The following is a 23,128-nucleotide window of genomic DNA, read 5'->3' on the forward strand; positions in this document are numbered from 1 at the left end:
CAAATTGCTAGTAAGTGGTGGAGACTGTTTTCAAACCCAGGCAATCCACCTCCAGAGCCTGCACTCTTAACCACCGTGGTCTATGGAGAGAAGTGATTGTAATCCAGAAAATTTAAGAGATGAAAATGAAAGGTTTTGCTGATGGACCAGAGATGCAGGAATAAAGAAGAGGGAGGTGTCCAGAACAACAGCCCTGGGAATTCCCTGGCAGTCCAGTGGTTAGGACTGCATGCTTTCACTGCCGAGGGCCCGGGTTTGATCCGTGGTCGGAGAACTAAGATACCGCAAGCCACATGGCATGGCCCCCCCCCAAAAAAAAGGAAGAAAGAACAGCAGCCCTAGTTCAGGTGGAGAAAGTCCCACTCCCCAAGATGAAGAACACTTAGGAGAAACTGCTTGGGGAGTGGGGAACTCACAGGTTCAGTTTTGGACCTGTCAAGTGCAACTGGGATGCTCTAACATTTTCACGTTACATTAAATATGTGAAAATGTTGAGTAGGCTTTTTGATATGTGATTCTGGAGGAAAGAACTGGGCTGGAGAGAAACATTTGAACCTTCTCAGCCTCTGGGTGGCGGTTAAAGCCATGGCTATGGGTAAGTTCATTAATGAAGGAATCCTGAATAATTTCATCATCCATTTCACAAGTATGTGTTGAAAGGGAGAAAGAACGCTCTGGAGAAAGAAAAAGGAAATCATCACGCTCATACTCAAGTGAAAGAAGAGCTAGAGAAAGGGAGAAAGAACGACAGAAGAAGGGATTGCCTCCAATTAGATCTAAAACATTAAGTGTATGTAGTACTATTCTGTGGGTAGACAAGACAGCAACGCAGCAAGATTTACCCAACCTGTTTGAAGAGTTTGGACAGATTGAATCCATTAATATGATTCCTCCCAGAAGCTGTGCTTATGTCTGCATGGTTCATTGACAAGATGCATTTCGGGCTCTTCAGAAACTTAGTTCTGTGTCATATAAAATTGAGTCCAAGGTCATTAAGATGGCTTGGGCTTTAAACAAAGCTGTAAAAACAGAATACAAACAATTCTGGGATGTGGATCTTGGAGTTACATGTATACCATGGGAAAAAGTACCTGACACCAGGCTGGTTATGACCTGGAAGTATCATCAAATCCCAAAACCCAGAGGCACTTCCTGCTTTCAATGGGTTTTGAGGCCAAGGACTCACACTAATGAATGACATTGACCCCCACTAATGAATAAACCTTTACAAATGGAGGCAAGAGCTCTGACAAGAAGACAGAGATTCTGTGAGAGCATAGAAGACAAAAGAGCTCGGTCCAGACGTCAAGGAACTGCTTTGCTATTCTGGGCCTGTTTGTAGATGCTGTGTCCAGTCGTGTAGGTCCAGACCAGCTTCCCTGCCTGAGAATCTCCTGGACCGGCCCCTCCCACCCGCTGCTTCCACAGAGCATTTCTTGCAGTCTCCTTGCCTAGCTGGGCTGCATCCTCTAATGGATTTTTCTACTTCCAGCTCTCTATCTTCTTTCACCATCTTCTATGTGTCAAAGTACTACCAGCCCTTTCAAGCTTGCCAAGCACTTGTCCTTCCATAAGAACACTCCTAAAATTCTGACACCTCCGTACAGCTGTGTCTGATCAAATAGAAGCAATGGAGAATCACCCTGGCACAGTCCATGTGGTAAAACATTTTCAAAACATGGTTACTCCATGCATACTTGCTGATTTCTTGTTTTCCTTTTTATTCTCAGCTTCTTTCTATAAAAATGTAATATCCTCAGATGCTTTCTCTGGGTTGTTAAAAGCTATGTAAATAAGCTCTGGCCCTTGTGCTTAGGACCCAACAGAAATTAGACAGGTGTTGGAGGGAAGGGAGCAACGTGCCGAATGAGAAGTGGATTTTGTTCTTCTTGATTTTCCATTTCCCTTTTGTTTGATATTCATAGGAAATTGTGTTTGTTTGGGAGCTCTGGAGCTCTGGAGAAAGTGGAGTCTTCTATCATTATGTATTTTTCTAACATGCTAATTTGCTTGTCTGGGAAAGGGGTTAAGATAACACTTTGTAAACAACCAGCAGAGTGCCACCCAGACGTGCCCACACAGGACGTCTCTCTTTGACTCTTACAGCCTCTCCTTCATTTCTCTCTCTCTCTCTCTCCCTCTCCCTGCTCCTTTTCCCATCTCCACTCTTACTCTCTTCGGGGTAGGTTGACCATATGTCCCGGACGATCAGACAGTCCTGGTTTACACACACTGTCCAAGGATGACTACGAACAGTGCCCCTGCCAATCTCAAGAGCATCATGAATCGGAGGATAAATGGTCACCTACTGCTAATTGCCGTTCTCACTCCTCTCTGCCTGGCACACTGACTTGCTGGCTCGTGGTGTTTTTCCCTCCCCTGCTGACCCCAGCTGACCCACTCCCTGCATGGGCCCATCTCTATCCATCAGTGGACCATCTGTGTCTCACACAGGAGGGCCTTAAGCAGAAAATGAGGCAGTTGTGTGTGATATGGTGTGCTTCCAAGGATGCCAGCAGAGCACCCACATTCAAAAACCCTCTCCCTCGGCCAGCCTCTATCGTGCTGAAAAGCCATGATCAAGACCCAGCCTTGTTTTGTCCCGAAGCGTCACCCGACTTAGCATCCACATTTACATCCCTAGGAGGGTTAGAGATGGAGCCATCCTGTACCCTTCCCGCTGGTCCAGTGGTGTCCCCCCCACCTCTACAGCAGGGATTCCAGGCTGCGGGGTGGCCAGCAGGTGCCGCTCGCCTGGCGTGTGAGGAGAGCACACTCCAGTCCCAAAGGCAGCCTGCTCTACACATGCTTGGACTAACTGCCCTCCCTGTAGATTCAGCGGTCATACAATACATTCCAGGATATTCCCAGAGAAGCAGATTTCAGATACTGCGACCCACTGGCCCTGCACTAGACTCATCAGACATTCATCCCAGGTGCTTTCAAGTTTAAACCTATCACTTAACCAGACACAGGGTATTATGGATTGAATGTGTGTTCCCCCCGATCCCCCCCACAAATCCATATGTTGAAGCCCTAACCCCCAATGCAATGGTATTAGGAGGTCGGCTTGAGGTCATGACAGTTGGGCTCCCATGATGGCTTAGTGTCCTGAGAAGAAGGTGAAGAGACCAGAGCTCTCTCCCCTGCCATGTGAGGGCACAGCCAGAGGGCGGCTGTCTGCAAACCAGGAGGAGAGCGCCCACCAAGAACCCAGTCTCCTGGCCCCTTGATCTTGGACTTCTCAGCCTCTAGAACACTGAGGAATAAATGTTGTCATGTAAGCCACCCAGTCTGTGGTCATCTGTTGTAGCAGCCCGAGCAGACACAGGGGCAGCAGCTCCGTGTGGTCAGAGGAGAGTCTCCAGGCCACAGTTCGTGGGCCCATGTCCTTTGTTTCCAGAACAATCCCCGCTGCCCTCTTCACACGTCTCCGCGGGCAAGACCATGAGGTTGAGGTGCAAGAGGAAGGGAATTCGTGACTCCTTGTCCTGGGAAGCTGCTGTCGCTAAAAGAAACGTTACCCTAAAGAGAATAATGGAGTCACACAAGGCCAGCCCCCCATGCATGAGAATAGCCCTGGGAAACCTGAGACAAGGGGTTCATCCAGGAAACCACGGACCAACACGACAGAGACACTCACAGTGCTATAAAAAGAGGCACATTAACAAGGACCCCCTCCTTTCTGCACCCCATCCCCAGTTCCTGTATGTGCATGGCAGGCCAGCCCACCCAGCCCTGACACCTGCAGAGGCAAGCTTGAGGCAGACGTGCAGCATTCTGGGCCCCTTTATTCACTGTGCGCCCAGATTCATGCCGTCCACAAATTAGCAGCCAGGTGCCTGTGCTTACGTTTCTATTTTTAAACAGCAGTCGCATTGCTGAATGTCCTTGTTAGGTACAGGCTTTTAGCACATCCAAATGAAAGCTTTCACAATAAGTTATGTTAACTTTTATTATTTTGCTTTTCAATCATTTTTGTTTTTGAATTTTTGAATCCTGTTTTATTTATTTTTTTATAAGCAGGCTGTTATTCGTTATCCATTTTATACATATTAGTGTATATATAATTTTTAAAAAATTATCCCTTAGGTGTGTGAAGAACTCAGAACTCGTATTGCTGTTGTTATTGGTTTCCTAGGGCTGCTGTAACAAAATACCATGATCCTCATGGCCTAAAACAACAGAAGTGTGTTCTCTCGCAGTTCCAAAGGCCGGACTGTATCAAGGGGTCGCAGGACTGGGCTCCCTCCAAGGCTCTAGGGTGGAATCCTTCCTTGCTTCCTTCAGCTTTTGGTGGCTCCAGGCTTCCTTGGCTTATGGCTGCATCCCTCCAATCTCAGCCTTCATCTTCGCATTCCTTTCTCTTCCTTTCTCTTCCTTCTGTGCGTCTCTCCTCTGTGTGTCTTTTATAAGGACACTTGTCATTGGATTTAAGAGCCCCCCAGATAGTCCAGAATGATCTCATCTTGAGGTCCTGAACTTAATGACATCTGCAAAGACTCTTTTTCCAAATGAGGTCACATTCACAGGTTCCAGGGCATGGACTCATCTTCTGGGGGTCACCATTCAAGCCACGACAGCCATCAGTTGGGATCACAATGGCAGTTGCTGGCACCCCCATTCAGGGGCACACAGACACACGTACACAGCACACAGGGGAGTACGAGCATTTTGCACACGTATGCACACCCACAGTGATGCAAGGCTGAGTGTCGGAAAGTGACCACAGGCTGATGAAAGCCTATGACTTTTCCTTGCCCTTTCCTGGGATTCTCAGTTGCCGGCCGGCTGTGGGTTGTCCCCTCCCTGGCCTGATTCCCGTGACACTGACAGCCTGTGTGTTGCCACAGGCTGGTCCCTTGTCACTCCTCAGGTGATCTCATCCAGTCACATAGCTTGAAATTCTCATTTTACCCAGTGGTGCCCAAATCTGAAATGCTGGCTCCGGCCTCCTCCCATCACTCCAGGCCACATGTCCACCTGCCTGCCTGCCATCTCCGCTGGCTGCCCAGCCTCCATGCGAAGAATCAGCTCAGAATCCTCTCCTGAAACTCTGCTTCTCCTCCAGTCTGTCCGGCTCCACTGACTGCAGCTGAGTTCTTTCAGTTATTGTGTCTCAGGCTTTCGACCTAGGAGTCTTCCTTGAATTCTTTCTTCCTCTCACACTCTGTACTTCATCCATCAGGAAATCCTGTCTGCTCTACCAGCAAAACATATCCGGATTCTGACCATTTCCTTCTCGCCACTTCCGTTGCCTCTTCCCTGGTCCAGGCTGTCAGCATCTCTTACCTGGAATAACGCATTCACCTCCGAACTGCCTCTGCCCTTATCCCCCTGTGATCCATTCCACAGGTAGCGGCCATGGTGAATTTTTAAAACACAGGTCAGTTGGAGGGATATATTTAAGGTATAGCTTCGAGCATATCACTGCTCTACTTTAAACTCTCTGATGACTACCTTCCTCGCTCAAAATAAGATCCAAAGTCCTTACCCTGGCCTGCAACAGGGGTCAGCAAGCAAGGCCTGCAGGCCAAATACGGCCCATCACCCATTTTTGTAGATAAAGCTTTATTGGGACAAAACCCCGCTCAGTTGTTTACTATTGTTTATGGTGCTTTTGAGCTACAAGGGCAGAGTTGAGTAGTTGCAACAGAGACCATCTGGCCCACCAAGCCTAAAATATTTACTACCTGACCGTTTATAGAAAAAATTTGCCGAGCCCTGGCCTGGCCCTTCTGACCTTTTCCCACATCACTTTCCTCCGTTCCCTCCCCACTGGCCTCTTCACAGTCACCCAGATGTGCCAAGCACACAGGGCCTCGTAGATGCCCACCTCGGGGTCTCTGTGCAATCTGATCCCTTTGCCTGGAAGGGTCTTCCCCCACGAGGCCACCCCTCTCTCCCTGACTTCCTTCAGGGATCCATTCAAATGCCCCCGTATCAGAGAGGACTTTGCTGGCCACTCCATGTAAAATAGTAACCCCACCCGACCCCTCCCCCGGCATCATTCTTGTGCCCTTACCTGCTTTGTTTGTCTTCCTGGCACTTATCAGAACCTGAGATATTATTATGCTTATTTGTTTATTGTTAACCCCCAATAGAAAATAAGCTCCATGAGAGAGGGACGTTTTGTTTCCCCAGTTTGCTGAATTAATTAATGAGTAGTTATTTAATGATGGATGGATGGATGGATGGATGGATGGATTCCAGTTATAAAGCCCACAGAGACTGGTTAGAATTCCATGTCTCAACTCCAGATTCCAGTAAGGGAGAGGGAGCTTCAGGCTGACCTGGTGTGTACACGGGGCAGTGTCTGGGGTCAGTGGCATTAAATGCCAAGAGGTGCTGTGAATGGGGTGTGGGCAGAGGGGTTCATATAACCACTGCTACAGTCTTCCCAGATGAGGCAAGCGATCTGAAGTCACCAGGGGCATTGAAAAATATCAGTTGTCCAAGTCGCATCCAAATTCACTGAATCAGAAGCTCAGGGGTGCTGGGACTGGCCACTGCCCTGAAGTACCCACTTCTGCCTGCAGGATGGCTACCTGGCTCACATGCCCTGGGGAAGGGTTATCAACCATCCCCCAGGTGGGGCGGAGCCCCAGGGTAAGAATTCATGGTAGAGGATCTGAGAACTCACAAGATACTCAGTCTTGGAGGGTCTGTGAAAGGATGACAGGAGCAGGCTTGATGGGGCAGAATTGAAGACAAGGTGTGTAGGTGGGCATCAGGTGCTTGGAGGTGGCACATTTTGCTCCCACTTCCCTCAACATTTGCTCCCATTTCCCCAACAACACTTGACAGGTTGTATCGTAATTGCCTCTTGTCAGTCTCTAAACAGAGGTGGCCTCCTGGAAAGCAGGGATTATATCTTGCTCACCATTATCTCCGCAGTGCCTACTTAGAGCCTAACACAAAGTAGGCACTCAGTAGATGTCTGTATAATGAATGAATGAACAAGTGAATGAGCTGAGCCTACAGAGAACAAATGAGACTAGGAATCTCCTACATCGCTTGATATAAAGACCAAATAGGAAGTTGACTGGAAAGAAGTTCGGCCTTCATAAATGATAAAGTGTAGGAGGGTTAATAGAATCTCAGCTGGTTTCAGATAGAATCTCCTGTATACTCCTGGGCAAGTCACTTGACCTCCCTGGGTCTCAGTGTCTTCATTTAAAATCAGAATCAAATTAAGTGGTCTCTAAGTTTACTTAAGGCTCTGAAATTCTGGTCTAAGTTTTATGAGCTTATTAAAGTCTGAATAGTTGAATATCTGTGGAGTTGTAGATTTTATTCTTATGGCCGCATCAGTGAGGTTTGCTTTCACATATGAGCTTCTAGGATCTAGAAGGCAAAATAGCCGTTCAGCTTAACTTTCATCAAGACCTGAGTGAATTTTGGCCATTCTTTTTCTCTCTAGCCCTGTGACATTTACTGTCTAGTCAGCATTTTTATTTTATTTACTTATTTATTTATTGGCCGCACCGTGCAGCACTCGGGATCTTAGTTCCCCAACCAGGGATCGAACCCTTGCCACCTGCAGTGGAAGGGCGGCGTCCTAACCATTGGACTGCCAGGGAATTCCCAGCATTTTAATTTTAGAGTTTTATATTTTACAAGGAGTTTATTCATCTCTTAAAAGCTGAGCCTATAAGCAGGGGAGGAGGTCTCCACCGGGTAGCACGTGAACCAAGCTCGTGGGCATAAGCTATGGCATTTGTCTCAAGTTGGAAGCTGATGTCTTCTCCTGTCATTTAACTGTGGATTTTTTATGCCTAATCTGCTAAACCAAGCCAAATACAATAGCTAAACTTAGACATTTATTTTTGAAGAGATTTTTTTACAAGTATAAAGTAAATACATGGAAGACAAACATGAGAGGAAAACTATAAATCATATCTCATGAATGTATATGCAAAAATCCTCAACAAAATATTAGAAAATTGAATCCAACAATATGTAGAATGAATACATGTTCACTCAATAACAATAATAATAATAATAGCATTTTATTTAGCACTGTTATGGGCAAGGCATTTTGCTGACCTCTTTACTTGTATCATTTCATTAAATCCTCACAAGACCCCTATGAAACAGGAAAATTTTTACATTTTACAAATGAAGAAACCAAAGCAGAGAAGTTAATTTGCCCAAAGTCACGAAGCAAATCAGAGACTCTGACTCTTGAGGCCATTCTCTGAACCACTACAATATATACAGAAGTTCAACACAGGAAACCCAGAAGAATAAAAACACATATGTGTATAATTGCACCCCTGCAAGACAACACTGTTAACATTGTGATATGTTTCATTCTGGATTTGTTTATTTCTACTTCTATCCCTATCATGCTTTGTATATGATTTTATATACTATAACTCCCACTAATCGTAACAGGGAATTAACAAGCTCTTTATACAATTTTACAAACTAGCACATAAACCTTGTGTGGTCCTCCCATCATTTTCATGGTCCTTTTCAAACTATTTGGATTGGTTGCTTATTGCGGGGCTTTTGCTGTTTTTAAAATTGCTACAGTGAGTTTCTTTGTATACAGAGTATTTCTGTATTTTAAATCATTTCTTCAATTTATGCTTTGGCTCCCATAACAAAATGCCACGGGCCTGGGGGCTTAAACAAGAGAAATTTATTTCTCCCAGTTCTGGAGGCTGGAAGTCCAACATCAGGGTGCCAGGATGGCTGGGTTCTGGTGAGAGCCCTCTTCCTGGCTTGCAGATGGCCATTTCTTGCTGTCCTCACATGGCAGAGAGAGAGAGCTCATCACTCTTGTGTCTCTTCTTATAAGGGCACTAATCTTATTCATGAGGGCTCCACTCTCATGACCTAATCACCTGTCAAAGGCTTCACTTCTAGGTAACATCACATTGAGTATTAGGGCTTCAGCATATGAATTCGGGGGTGACACCAACATTCAGTCCACAGCATGCTTCCAGGCATAGAACTAAGGCCAAGATATAAACACATTTCAGGTTCTTGATACAAAACATATACTCCTTTGGTATCCGTCCTTGCAGTAGGATGGGAGCTCTCCGGGGCTGGGACTTTGTCTCATTCTCTGCTGTATCCATAGCACCTAGAAGAGGGCCTGATACGGGGAAAGTGCCCAGTATGTAATTGTTGAATGCATAGGTAAGAATCATTGAGAGGTTTTCTTGTGTAATTCTTGGTATATGCAGAAGAAAATAGGTACCAAATAGACGAGTCGGCGGTTCTGCCTGGGGGCTGTTCCACAGCTCCTGGAAAGTGGTGTTTGGAAACGTGTACGGGCCTTCTTTATTTTGCTTGTCACGTTGTCATCATTGTCAGGATGACCAGGGCCAGGGGCAAGGGCATTTGTGGGTGCTGAATGGCACCACACAACAAAGAATCATCCGGCCCCAAATGCCAGCGACGCCCGTTGGGACTCACTAATGTGAGTTATGGAGCATTAGGGTGAAATGAACACCCCAAACCCATCACCCTGTGTGAGAATAAAACCTCACTAGTCATGCTGAAGTGACTAACTCTGAGGCAGACACTACACGCCACACAAACAAATCACAGTCATTACTTTAAGAGATATTTTGGTAGGAAGACTTTTTCAAAGAAGTTCATGAAGTCTTCCCGGTTCTGTCCTAATGGACCTATCACAGTCTTCATCCCTTCTAAATCTCAGCTTGGCATCCAGAGCCTTTCCTTGTGGGTTATTAGTAAATCCAAACATTTGACATAATAGTGTTATTTTTAACAGAATATTTTTCAGAGCCGCCTCTTATGTTCAGTTCAAGTCATTTAAAAAGAAAGCCTCTTGTTGCCTTTTCCACCTGTTTTTACACTTTCTCAGACCCTCACTTCCTGTCTGCACGTGTAGCAGAAGGGGAAAGGAAGGAGCCTGCTATCGTGAGCTTCGCCCTAGGAACATAAAGCCCTTCGTGGCTTTCTTGCTCCAGGCAGAAGGAAGTCATTTTTCTCTGCATTTTTTCTTCTCCATGGCCACGACCTGACATCCTCCAAGGCTCATTCATCACGCGTCAGCCTCCTGCTGCTGCCACTACCAGCTTAAGCTTGGAAACGGTCTCAGATCCCTTTTCCAGAGATGGCTTTCCTCCCCCACCTGCACCTCTTCTGTGGACCTGAAGGGCTGTTGGAAGTTACCAGCAACCATGGCTCCCTCCTTGGCCACTGCTCAGCCAGTTACTCCACGGGAGTGGATCCCATTCCCAGGGCACCAGCTCCCACTCAGGCTGGGAGAGTCTGAGGAGCCTCTCTGCCCAGGGACCCTTAGACTCCATTTCAGGCTCTCAAATACATGTCTCAGTTATAGACTTCTTGAGTTAATTACTCCCCAGGATGGCTTGAGCTTGAGCCATGCTTATCCCTTCTTCTTTGTCCACCCATCATGACCATGGCCAGCATTTATTTAGCACCTACTGTGTGCTACCATTAGGCTAAGCTCTTTATGTGTCTGGAACCCACATAAAGCTGGCCAGCTTGCTTTTCCCTTGAAGCCAGTCTCAGTAGTATCACATTCCAAAAAACTATTAGTCTGTCATGTAAAAATAATTGGAAATCAATTTAAATCTTTACTGAAATCTCTTTGGGGAAAAATATCATTGAGGGATCACTTTCAAGATAAATAGCAAAATTTCTTAAAATTTTTATCACCATTTCTTAATATCCAATAGGGTTGGCTCCTGTCCAAAAATATCTTGACTTGCATTTTTAAAAATTCCTGAAATCCAGTCCACGAAGGTTCTTATCTTTCTCCCCTCTATTGCTCATGGCAAAATCCATTCTTTTTTTTCCCTCAGTCACTTTTTGCTTCTTATAGTGTGTAAGTCAAATTCAACTGGATTGGAACCTCTCTGCTTCACGCTCCCCCATTACCAAGTTCACACGACGAAAGTTCAAGAGTTGAGTGGTACATGGAAACCTCCTTAGATGATGGGGGCGGGGGGCAGTGTCACATGTTTAAAATTTTATATCTGCTCCTTTTATTCACATCACATGTTATCTTATCTAATCCCACCCAAAAATCTCATGATGGAAGAGATATGCTCCCCATTTTACAGATGAGGAAATGGAGATTAAGTGACACGGCCACGACCACACAGTCTTGGCCAGATCCAGTAGACGCCAAAGCCTTGGTGATGTCATTAATCACCACACTCCTGATCTCTTGAACATTTTTGAATGTGGGTCACTGTGCCTCATAACCCCAACTTGTTATCCAGAGAGCTGGCTCCTATTCATTTAATCATTCATTCATTCCTCAGGTATTCGAGGATCTACTTTGGGCCAAGCACTGGGCTTGTAGAGGACAATATTGCATCTAAGGTTTGCCTTTTGACCTTGCATTTGAAAGGTTAAAAAGGCAAACATCAGTAATTGTCTTAGTTCTAATTGGTAAATGTCTGTATTCATTTCTTAGGGCTGCTATAACAAAGTATCACAAATGGGGTGACTCAGAACAACAAAAATTCATTGTATCACAGACCTGGAGGCTAGAAGTCCAAGATCAAGGTGTCGGCAGGGCCATGGTCCCTCTGAAACCTGTAGGAGAACAATCTTTCCTTGCGTCTTCCTAGCGTCCGGTGGGTTGCTGGCAATCATTAGTGTTCCTGGGCTCATAGAGGTGTAACTCAAATCCCCCATCTTTACATGGCATTCTCCCTGTGTACATGTCTCCCTCTGTGTCCGAATTTCCCTTTTTTATAAAGACATCAGTCATATTGGATTAGGGCCCACCTTAATTACCTCATTTTAACTTGATTAGTCTGTAAAGTTCTGTTTCCAAATAAGGTCACATTCTAAGGTACTGGCGGTTAGGATTTCAACCTACCTTTTGGGGGAGACAAAATTCAACCCATAACAGCATCTTGTAAGATGTGTGTGCAAACTTCTTTGGGAACCCAGGGGCGGAAACAAACCCTGTCTAGGCAAGTCAGGGAGGGCTTGCCAGGGGACCTCACAGTGCTAATGGACCTTAAAAAGGATAACTTGCGGCTCAGCGAGGGGGAGGACAGGAGGGGAGGGGACCAGGTGTCCTCCAGGTGGGAAGAGCATGCTGGGCTTGGAGAAGAAAGAGTAGTCCTGGGAGGCGGGCACTTAGAGTGCATCATGGGTGAGCGTGGGAGATGAGGCTGGAAAAAACGTACAGAGGAAAATTCCATAGGGCCTTTTATGCCTCACGCTAAAGAGTCTGGATCTTATCACATAGCAAATGAGGACCCAATGACAAAAGTCACCTGTTTAAATTTGCCTTCCATCTCAAAGGGATATCTTTTTAAAGAGAATTTAAGCAGGACTTTATCAAACTAAGGCTTCAAGTTATTAAAATTTTAAGTTCCATCATTTTTCAAAAGAGGAGCATTTTGTCTTCATAAGCCAAAGAGTAGAGAGGGTGAGTCAAATCAAGCCTGGAAAACAAATGAAGGCCAGATCCTCAGATGGGTTCCCGGGAAGCAGACCCCGAGATGCCCTTTGCAGGCAGGAAGCATCAGTAAGCCCCCGTGAACCTCACCTGCAGGGAATGACAGAGCAGGAATGGGCAGAGAGAAAAGTTGGGCTGTGATGTGGCCACATCACAGGGAGTGCTGGAGCTGGGATGGCCCAGCAGAGCTGTTCCAAATTAGGATGAAAGGACAGGGCCTTTAAACCCCCAGTGTAACCAGTCAGTGGCTGCAGGCTGCCCCCAGTGAGGGGTGTGACCTCAGGCAAGGTGCAGGAACTTCTGGGGGAGGGAGTGGGGAATGCAGCTGTCAGGCTGTTTCTAAAAACCCAGCCACTAACATGAAATATGTTTCATAAGCTCAAGAGAGAAAAACCAAAAAGCTTAGGTGTTTTATAAAAAGAAAATTAGGTGAAACTGAGAAAATCACGAGAATACAGAGATTACTACAGAAGTTATAAAATGTGACCGAGGTACAAGGAGTATTAGATCAAAGCAACAGAGAAAGAGACAAGAAACAGCCTCACACATATAGGCCCTGAATGTTAGATGTCCTGGTGAAATCAAATTCATGTTCAGCCATACCTTACGCTATATACAAAAATCAATTTCAGATTTAAAAAATGTGACTCAGCTCCAACAAAAGCGTGAGAAAGTGGATTGAGTAATTAATTGCTTGGGTGACCTTCTTCTCTTTGGAAATAAATTGTTCTGGGCCTGGGGACAAGCATCTAGTCCTGTTCCTTCTTTGTTTCTGACCGGCAAGAGGAAATACCAGAGAATAGGGAGAGAGGTGAAGGCAGTTTGGGGTCTTCACGCTATTTGATAAAGCCAATAAATCAACGTCAGCCAAGCAGGAAGAAAAGCCATAGAAATCCCACTGTTTGCAAGAAAGCCTCAGAAGCTGTGAGCCATGGGCTGTCCGGGGGCCTGCTTTTCAGTAGCCCTCAACGTGGGTGGAAGGAAAGGTTTTTCCTGTAGCAAAATAGAATCCTGGGCTTAGCTAAATAGCAATTGATAAAATGAAGACAGCTTTTTTTTTTCTTTTCTGTCATGTTACATATGGCAATTTTGTGAGTAGGTAAATATCTTATACTGTTGTTTTTAAAAGCTATTTATTCATAGAGAAAGAAATATGGAACTCATTAATGACAAATTGTGAGCCGTGGGTGGAGGGCTGGTTTTGCTGCTCCCACCATTTGCGTGAGAAGCTGTGTGAATATGAGAGAAGAGGCAATGAAGGGTGAGGGAAAGCCAGGGCTGATGCAGAAGCCTCCATGGGGAGATCATGTCAAACCTCAAAGTTTTTTCTTTTAAACTGATTTCCCAGCCCACTCTGGGGCCCCCACCACTTAAGCTGCTTTCCTCCTCTCACCCCCTGAATAGAAGCTTCTTGAGGCGAGGGCTCTGCGTGAGCTCTGGGGCTCCTGCTACACTTTGCAGAATGCATACATCATAGATAGTTGCTGATGGTTGGAATGAAGGAACCGTCTGCAGCTTCATAGGACAAGGGCAGGGAACAGCAGGAAGGAGGCTGTGGCTCGGGGAGCTTGTCATCCTACTAGAAGTACATGTCAGAACGGGGTTCACAGCCTGGGCTTGTGTGACTCCAAAGTTAGTGCTCTTTGTATGTCACCTGTGGTTTTCAACTTTGTCTCTCCCCAGGTATGCCTGGAGGATGGACACACTTTGCAGTGCAGTTCTGACCCAGTGCAATTGGGGAGCTAGCACAGACTTCACAGGTTGAGGGCACAGTCCTCCACAAGACACCCTTCCTCAGAGTTCCCAGGCCACCCACACTTCTGACCAACTGGCTACAGATTTAGGGGTTCCCACTACCTCAGTTTCAATAATTTGCTAGAATGACTCACAAAACTCCGGACAGTTAAAATTTTATTATAAAGGATACAAATAGGAACCAGCCAAATGAAGAGACACATAGGGTGAGTTCTAGGAGGGTCCTAAACATGAAGTTTCTGTGTTCTTAGGACATGTCACCCTCCAGCTAACATTACCAACCAGGTAGCTCCCCCCAGCTTCAGTGTCTAGAGTTTTTATTGGGGTTTAATGATGTAGACATAATTGATTGATTGATTGGGTCATTGGCCATGTAATTTGACTCAATCTCCAGCCCTCCTTGTCTCCCTGGAGGCCAGGCTGATACCATGTGACTCAAAGCTCCAAACCTCTAATCACATGGTTGATCTTTTCAACAAGGCCAGCCCCCATCATGAGACTACCTAAGGGCCCACCATGAGTTACCTCATCACCATAAACCTTGGTGGTGAGGTTTGGTCCAAGGTACCCATCAGGAACAATAAAGACACTCATCACTTAGGAAATTCCAAGCATTCAGAGGCTCCCTTCCCAGAAACAAGGACAAAGACCAGCCAAGTTCTTTCCTATACAACATCCTGTCATCAGTAACCAGCAGGGTGATGGCGATGGTGGGTGGAGTAGCCATTTGGTAAAGCTCCATCTCCCCAGGAACTTCAGGTTTTCTCCTCCAGGAAGAACCTCCCCTGCAACCCAATAAAAAGTCCATTCAGTACCAGGCAGCCTCCCAAGAATGCATTTCATGTTTAGAAAATCCCCAGATTCTTCCTTACCTGAAACGGAAATCAATCTTCCTTTGAAAATCTGTTGGATGAAGAGTCTCTTAATGAATTTCCACCCCAAGGAGCTAGAGTTAACCTTATCCCAACATCCCTACAACAGAAATTGGTTGCTTTTTAGCAGGAAACCTAGAAAAAATTTTGCATAAATTATGCCCTGGAGAGTTTCACAAACCACAGAGCCAAGAGCTGGATTCAGTCAGGCCCCTCTCAGAGACTCTGAGTGGAAGAGAAGCTGAAAAGCCCCATCTAGCCTGGCAAAAATTCTATTTGTCCATTTGATATGGTGCCTTTACTTCTCATATGGCTGGGAGTCTCCCTCACCAGAGTCTCTCTTCATTTTGAAATTATTTCAAACTTATAAAAAAAAGTTGAAAAAACAGTCCAAAGAACTCCCATATCACCTTCACTCAGATTCCCCAATTGTTCAGATGTATCATTTGCCATATGTAGTAGCTCTATCTCTTGATAAACACACATACAATATGCCCACTATCATTATTCTCTTTCTGAATTATTTGAAAGCAAGTTGCAGCAATACTGCTCCATCACTGAAAAGACTCCAGTGTTTACTTCCCCACACAAGGACACTCTTCTACAGAGCTATACTGCGACCATCTAAATCAGGAAATCACCATTGCTACAAACAGCTCTACCGTCCGAAACATAGAGCCTATTCAGATTTTACCAGCTGTACCTACAATGTCTCTTTTTCCTGTCTGGTCCAGGAACACACATTGCATTGCGTTGTCATATCTCTTTGGTCTCCTCCAATCTGGAAGAGTTTCTCAGTCTGAAAGAGTACAGGCCTTTTATTCTATCAGTCTCTGAGGAGACCCCTCACCCAGGTCTCATGACTAGACTCATCATGAACTCTTAGCAGGGATATCTCAGAAATGATGCTATACCCTTCTCAGTGTATCAAGGCAGGAGGCATGTCCTGTTTACCTTGTTCTAACGCTGGTGATGTTAACTTTGATGACCTGGTCATTTGTGTCTGCCAGGGTTTCCTTTGTATTTGATTAGTGTCTGAAAGGAGATACACTAAGACCATGTCAGTGTCCTATTCATCATCAGACCTCCACCCTCCAGCTTTATCATCCATTGATGAACCAACCGACACTGAGTTTGTTGCCAAATGGTGGTTTTCTATTTCCATCCTTTCTTCTACATTTACTAGTTAGCAATCTCCTGGAAAGAAGAGCAACCTCTTCTCCCCCATTTATTTATCTATCTGTCCTAGATTCTATTTTATTCAGTGGATGCAATCCATTCCTACCATTATAGACTTCAGTGCTTAGGTTCTCCCAGACTTGGCCCGTGCCAGCCCCTTTAAGCTGATACTGCTTCCTTGTTATATGTTCCCAACATTCTCTAAACACTTCCTTTTTTCTAGCACAAAAAGATATTCCAGGCTCATCTTGTACCTTCTTTGTCCCAGCCCTGGAATCAGCCATTTCTCCAAGGAACCCTAGATCCATTTAGTGGAGAAGGGTATTTGGAAAGTAAGACTGGGTGCTTGGTATGCATTTGACTGTCAGGGTGTCATTGGTCCTAGGCTTTCTCAGTAAACAAACCTCTCTCTCTCTCTCTCTCTCTCTCACTCTCTCTCTCACCATGAGCTCTCACCAATGCTCTTAATTCCAGTTCCTCACCTAAGGGTCCTCTCTATTCTTCCTTTCTCTATATTTCAAATACTTTCTCCAACAGTAAGAAACCTATTTCCCATTATCCTCAATATATTGACTCCTTTGCTCAATCCACCTGTATGTAACCAATTTCCTAACCACTCCAGACCTCTCCACCCCTGGCCCCACCTCCTCCTTTGATCCGCTCCTCGCTCTGCAGCCACTGCCAACCCCTCAGCCTCACTACTTTGACCCCTGGGCAAACCACCACCTCCAAGGGAAGGAAGAAAGAAAAGGAGATAAAAAGGTAGCAGAAGAGGAAAGCAGAGTTTTGTTCTGTATTTCCAATCTTTCTTTGTTTTTACAAAAGCACCAGAATCTATAAGAGATTGCTGTGTTAAAATAATGCTAAGGTTTTTTGAGTGTTTACCTTGCGCCAAGTTCTGTCTTAAGGGGTTTTATCTAATTTAATCCTCGTAAGACCATTAAAAATAGATACTGCTATTTTCTGCATGTCACAGATGAGAAAACCGAATGCAGAGAGCTTAAATATGTTGTCCAAGGAAAACTAGCTACGTGGTGGTGGGTGGATGGAGCACTTGTAGAAGTTTGACACCAGGGCTTGTACTTCTGGCTATTGCTGTGTTGCATGATGGCTGCCTGTGACTTGAAGAGAGCTCTCTGCTCCCCAACCCTTTCCCAACTGCAGAGAAGACAGATTTGTTCATTAACATACTATATAGATTTCAAAAATGGTGTCGCTTGGCTGGACTAATCTTCCCACATAGAATAATGATAAAATCTGGACAAAATAAAAAATCAAATTCTCTTGAAGATTCTGGAGAGAGACCACAGCAAAGCAGAAGGAAAGTCTGCTCTTGAGAGCTGAACTGCAAAGAATGAAATCTGCGAATTTGTGGCTTTTGCCTAATGGCACTTTCCAATCTGGGAGGGGCTAGAGGGGCAGAAAGCAGCAGCCTTACAGGCTTGAGGTGTCAGAGGATAGAACTTGGGGCTGGCAGCATAGCCAGAAGATTGAGGAAAGTCCTGGAAAACAGGGAGCCACAGAGAGGGTGAATACCAAAATAGAAATTTTAATTTAATTTTTTGTTAATTTACAAAAGTATCAAATAAGTTTAACAAAAGAACAAATTAGGAATAAATTTAACAAAAGACCTGTACAACGTATATACTAGGAACTACAATTCATTGCTGGCAAACATAAAGACGAGCAAAATAATTGGAAAGATATACCATGTGTGAGGATTGGAAGACTCAGTGCTGTTAAGATGCCAATTCTCCCTCGCTAAGCTATAGATGTAACACAATCTCAATCATAATTCAGCAAACATTTTAAATAGAAAGTGACAAACTGATTCAAAAATGTATATGGAAATGCAGAGACCCAGAATAGCACAATAATCTTGGGGAGGAAATGGTGGAAGGCTTACGCTGTTTGACTTCAAGATCTCCTCGAAAGCTACAGTAATGCAGACAGCGTGGTGCTGGCATAGTGTAGACACAGATCAATAGAACAGAACTGAGAGTCCAGAAATAGACCTAAACTTATATGGCCAATTGATTTTGACAAAGACAGCAAAATAATTCAATTGGGAAATGAAGGTCAACAACCAATGTTGAATAACCATAGATCTTTATGAGAGAAAAAAATGTATTTTGACCCCTACCTCACACCATACACAAAAGTTAATTCAATATCAATCACAGAGCTAAAGGTGAAAGTTAAAACTATGAAGCTTATAAAAGAAAAGAGAATATCTTCATGATTTGGAGGCAGGCAAAAATTTCTTAGACAGGATGCAAAAAGCACTAACCATAAAAGAACATTTTGATAAATGAGACTTTATCAAAAGATGCTGTTAAGGAAATAAATAACAGGCACAGTACAGACCTAGAGAAGATATTCATAAAGCATATACAAAGTACTTTTAGCTAGAATGTATAAGGATCTCCTACTTCAATAAACACACACACACACACACACTCATACCCAAACACAAAGTGGGCAAATAATTTAAACAAGTACTTCACAAAGGAAGACATATTAATGGTCAATAAGCAGATGAAAAAATGCTCAATATTGTTAGTCACCAGGAAAATGCAAATTAAAAGCTCAATGAGATTCTATGCATACCCACTAAAATGACTAATATTAAAAAGATTTATATAACACCAAATGTTGGTAAGGAGGTGGTGTAATGGAAATCTCATATATCACAGTGGAAATATAAAATAGAATAATCTTGGCAATTTCTTATAAAGTTAAACATTTATCTACCTTTGACCTAGTCATTCCTCTCCTAGGTATTTGTCCAAAGGAAATGACAACATACATACACAAAAAGACTTGTACATTAATGTTCATAGTAATTTTATTTACAATAGCCAAAAATGAGAAATAGCCCAGGTATTTCGCAACAGGAGAATGAATAATATATGCTAAATGATTCCATTTATATGAAGTTCTACAACAGACGAAACTAAGTAAAAGTGGGAGGAAAAAAATCATTGCCTAGAATCGGAGGTGGGAATGTGCATGAAGTTTGACTGAAAAGGGATATGAGGGAACTTTCTGGGGATCTGGAAATCTCTTAATTGGTATGTGGGTTGCACAGGTGTATTCATGTGTCAAATTGTATAGCTAAAATTTGCGTGTTTAAATTAATATAAATTTCACTGTAAAAGAAGAACTGTAAAAATTGATAATAGTTGAGTGACGGTTAGGGAGTAGATGGTGTTGTAGAAGAAGCAAGAATGGCAGAATGTTAGTAATTGTTGAAGCTGGGCGATGTGTACATGGGGGTTTATTATACTATTCTACTGACTTCTGTTTTCTTCGTATATATTTGAAATTTTCAATAATCACAGGGGTCCCAGTTCTGGGGAAATTAGACTTTAGTTATATAAGTTTCAACTTGGGTAGGGAAGTCTCTAAGTTTAAAAACAGCAGAGCCTGGGACTCCAGTTTGGGAGTCTGTATGGAACTGACATGGGGGCTATGGATGGCCAAGTGGACAGAGAAGTACAGAGGGTGAGTGGCAAGAGAAATGGGTGGAAATAATGACAAAATGGTCAACTTCACAGTCTTGAACTCTTCCTCTTGTCTGTGTCCCTCTCACTGTAGGTACCATTGATCACAGCCTTCTTCCTCATTCCAGGACCGAAGTTCTGATTCCTGTGCTGATTTGTTACCGCAGTTAACATCTGCATTTTGTGCCTCAGTTTCCATCTCAGAGCAATACTTGACTGCTCTGATGGGCATTTGCTTTCCTAATGGGGAAGGGATTTTTCAAGCTTAGAGTCTTTTAGCTTCACAACTCCATGGAGTTAAAGAGGGCTGACAGGAGGCAGAACTGGACTAAGACATGTGGGTGCACAGGCTGAAGAAGAATTTGGTGTTCTTTCAAAACAGTACTTTTTAAATATTAGTTGGACATTTTATTAGTGAAAATAAGAAGAAACTGATTTTCTTCGAAGAAAAATGGTATACCTTTCTTTTTGTTCCAATTAAGGAATTGATTATATTTGATTTACTACATTAGACAACTTCTTGGGAGATGTAACAAAAACATAAAATTTAAATAATCCGGGGTCACTGTTCTTCCGGATCAGACAGCAACCCACCCTGCATTGTTCTGCCTTCGGGCTGGTTGTATATAGGCTAGGTGGCATGCGTTGCAAAGGTACTCAACAGAGATTAGACAGTGCTTGTGAGTTTTTTAATTTGCCTTTGAGGGTACTTTTTTGCTCCATCAGGAGTGGGCTTGATTCACCAGTTACGCATGGAACCACATGAGAAACCTGAGTTAAAGTGAAACCAATGTGATTTCAGAACTAGACGGGACCTTATAGATGATGGGTTTCCAGGCAGCTGCCAATGGACCCCCTCTTAATCCAGCTCTGGCTCTAGGCCAGGAAGCTATGGCATCAGGTTGTGGGGCAGGTTGGCTTCTGGTCAAGAAAGCAGGAATAAGGAGAGCCCCTAATTTCTTGTCAACACTCTGTTTCCGGTGGCCATGCTTCTTGTGTGGGAATTGTGCCATTTAATCTTTAATGCAAGTCCTGTCCTTCTATCTTGCCCAGCCCACCTTACCATTAAGCAGCTTGTCTAGTACAAGTCCTCAGAGTCCAGTGGCTCAGGGTTCAAAATCCCAGCTTAATTCCATGAGCTGTGTGACCTCCCTCAGTTTCCTCATCTGCCAAATGGGGATATGACACCTGCTCCCCTGTGTTGCACAGATTCAATGAAACAATGCATGCACGGTGCCCAGAAGTGCCTACTGCAGACGCTCAGTAATGCTGGCTGAATTGGGAACCATTCAGAGGGTCCTTCTTACACAGCAGATGCTTGGTTTGATTGGTTTGGTTGGAATGAAATACAGAAGCACAGAATCCATGTTCTTTGCCTCACTGCATTTTCCCCTTGGCTTCTGTCTCCTCTCAGTTCCTCCATCTCTGTGTCATTTTGCCAACTTGCGCATTCATCACGTAGAGCCTACTGTGTACCACGCCTTGCACTAAGTGCTAGCAAATCAGTGATGAATAAAACGTTAAGTCGGAATCCCACCCTAGAGAATCACACCTCCAGGGCCTGCATGAGGACTGTGGGGGCCTAGCAGGGGCACCCCTGAGTCATGCCCCCTCTCTTCTCCTCTGTAGGAGGTCATCACCTCCATCCTGCTGAGCGGGCGGATCGGACCCAACATCCAGCTGGCGGACTGCTACGGGCTGAGGCTGAAGCACATGAAGTCAGATGAGATCCACTGGCTGCACCCGCAGATGACGGTGGGCGAGGTGCAGGACAAGTACGAGTGTCTACACATGGAAGCTGAGTGGAGGTAGGAGAGGAGCCCTGTGCTCCTAAATGGTGGGGGGGGGGGGCGGTAAGTGAGGAGTGGGGAGACCCTGGGAGGTCCTTTCTTGGAGCACTTCCCAACCTCTGAGAATATTCTAGAACATCGCAGTGACATTTTAGGTTGGTCCTTCTGCAGCGTCCAATGCATGTGTTTGCTAAGAGCTAATATGGGCTCACAGCACATCCCCATCCCAAGACAGATATCTAGGCACAGCCCTAAACAGGATGCCGTTGGCACTATGTAGAAGGAAGAACAGAAGTGCAGGGAAGAGGGAGAGCCAGGCCAAGGGCTGGTCTGTGAACCTAAGGTAAACAGCTGCCATCAGAGGGAGAAGATGGAGAGTCAAGACTAGCACTGACCACCATGTGCTGGCCAGCCACCCCTCTGTCCTTCATGGTCCTCCAACCAACCACAGAGGAAGGAAAGAGGAGCAAGTCCTGAATGGGAGGCCAGGAGCTCCACGGGCAGCCCCTGGTATGAGCAGCTTCCCTGTGTCAACCAGAGAGTCTGAATTTCCTGTCCCAGGTATGACCTTCAAATCCGCTACCTGCCAGAGGACTTCATGGAGAGCCTGAAAGAAGACAGGACCACACTGCTTTATTTTTACCAACAGGTAAAAGTATTTTATCTTGTGGTCCCCATGGTCATATGACCATCCTCTCCTGGGGAGATGGAAAGACAAAGCTTAGATTTTGGAGGTCCCATTCCAGGAAACTTCTCTCGGGGACATTCCTTGGTCCCTGGTCAGCTGTCCAACCCTGCTTCCCTCACAGCTAAGGGTTGGCTAACCCCACCCCGTAGGCACAGCCTCTCTTGGACTTTCCTAGTGGCTTTTCCTAGTGCCCAGGAGACCTGGCTGGGGAAGCAGGCAGAGCAGGTCCAAAGAGGAGGCAATAGTCTTAGCACACAGGCTCAGCCGTCTAACACACCTGGTATCTACCCAGCTCTACCGCTTCCTAACCTGGTATCCCTCGGGACTTAATTTACCTGCACGAGGCTGTTTCTTCTTCTGTAAAATTGGGATGATAGTAAGAATACCTACTTTACAGGGCTCATGTGAAGACCTAATGATAGCATTAGCAGTGTGCTGGTAAACCAGCTCTCTGATTTCTAGCACTTGCCAATTTCCATGGTGTAAATACTCCCATCGTGGTCTATTTCAAACTACCAATATTTCAACCAGCTTGCGAGATTTTGGAAAACTTAATAACTGGCTTCCATGAGCTGTTTAGAGATGCTCACCACACGCCTGGCTATAATGCACATGACGTGCCCAGAACGGGACCCGGCAGGGAGTGAGTGCCGGGTACAGGGAGTTGCCATCATTGTTTTCTGCCTGGCCTTAGCCCCCTCCTACACCTCCTTCCTGGTTCACTAGAGACCAAGCCAGACTTTTCTTCTACAGTGGATGACATCTGTCACCACTTACCAACAAGGCTTTGGATAAATTACTGAGTCCTCCCCAAATTCCCAGCATCCTTAGCTCCAAAATGAGGAGTGGGGGAGGGGAGCCTGAACTTCCTGCCTCGTGGATCCATGAAAGAATGTGCCGTG

The 23,128-nt window shown here is 44.9% G+C and overlaps 1 protein-coding gene across 2 annotated transcripts in view; it reads left to right on the forward strand.

Annotated features, from left to right (window-relative positions):
- PTK2B (protein tyrosine kinase 2 beta) overlaps positions 1-23,128 on the forward strand; it is a 128,295-nt gene that overhangs the window by 70,521 nt on the left and 34,646 nt on the right. For both annotated transcript variants that reach the window (XM_061200723.1, XM_061200724.1), the window contains exons 3-4: positions 21,378-21,556; positions 22,100-22,187. In XM_061200723.1, the coding sequence (XP_061056706.1) occupies positions 21,378-21,556; positions 22,100-22,187 (267 nt within the window). The remainder of the gene's footprint in view (positions 1-21,377; positions 21,557-22,099; positions 22,188-23,128) is intronic.

Source organism: Eubalaena glacialis, chromosome 9, assembly GCF_028564815.1.
Source record: "Eubalaena glacialis isolate mEubGla1 chromosome 9, mEubGla1.1.hap2.+ XY, whole genome shotgun sequence".
Classification (NCBI taxonomy): Eukaryota; Metazoa; Chordata; class Mammalia; order Artiodactyla; family Balaenidae; genus Eubalaena; species Eubalaena glacialis.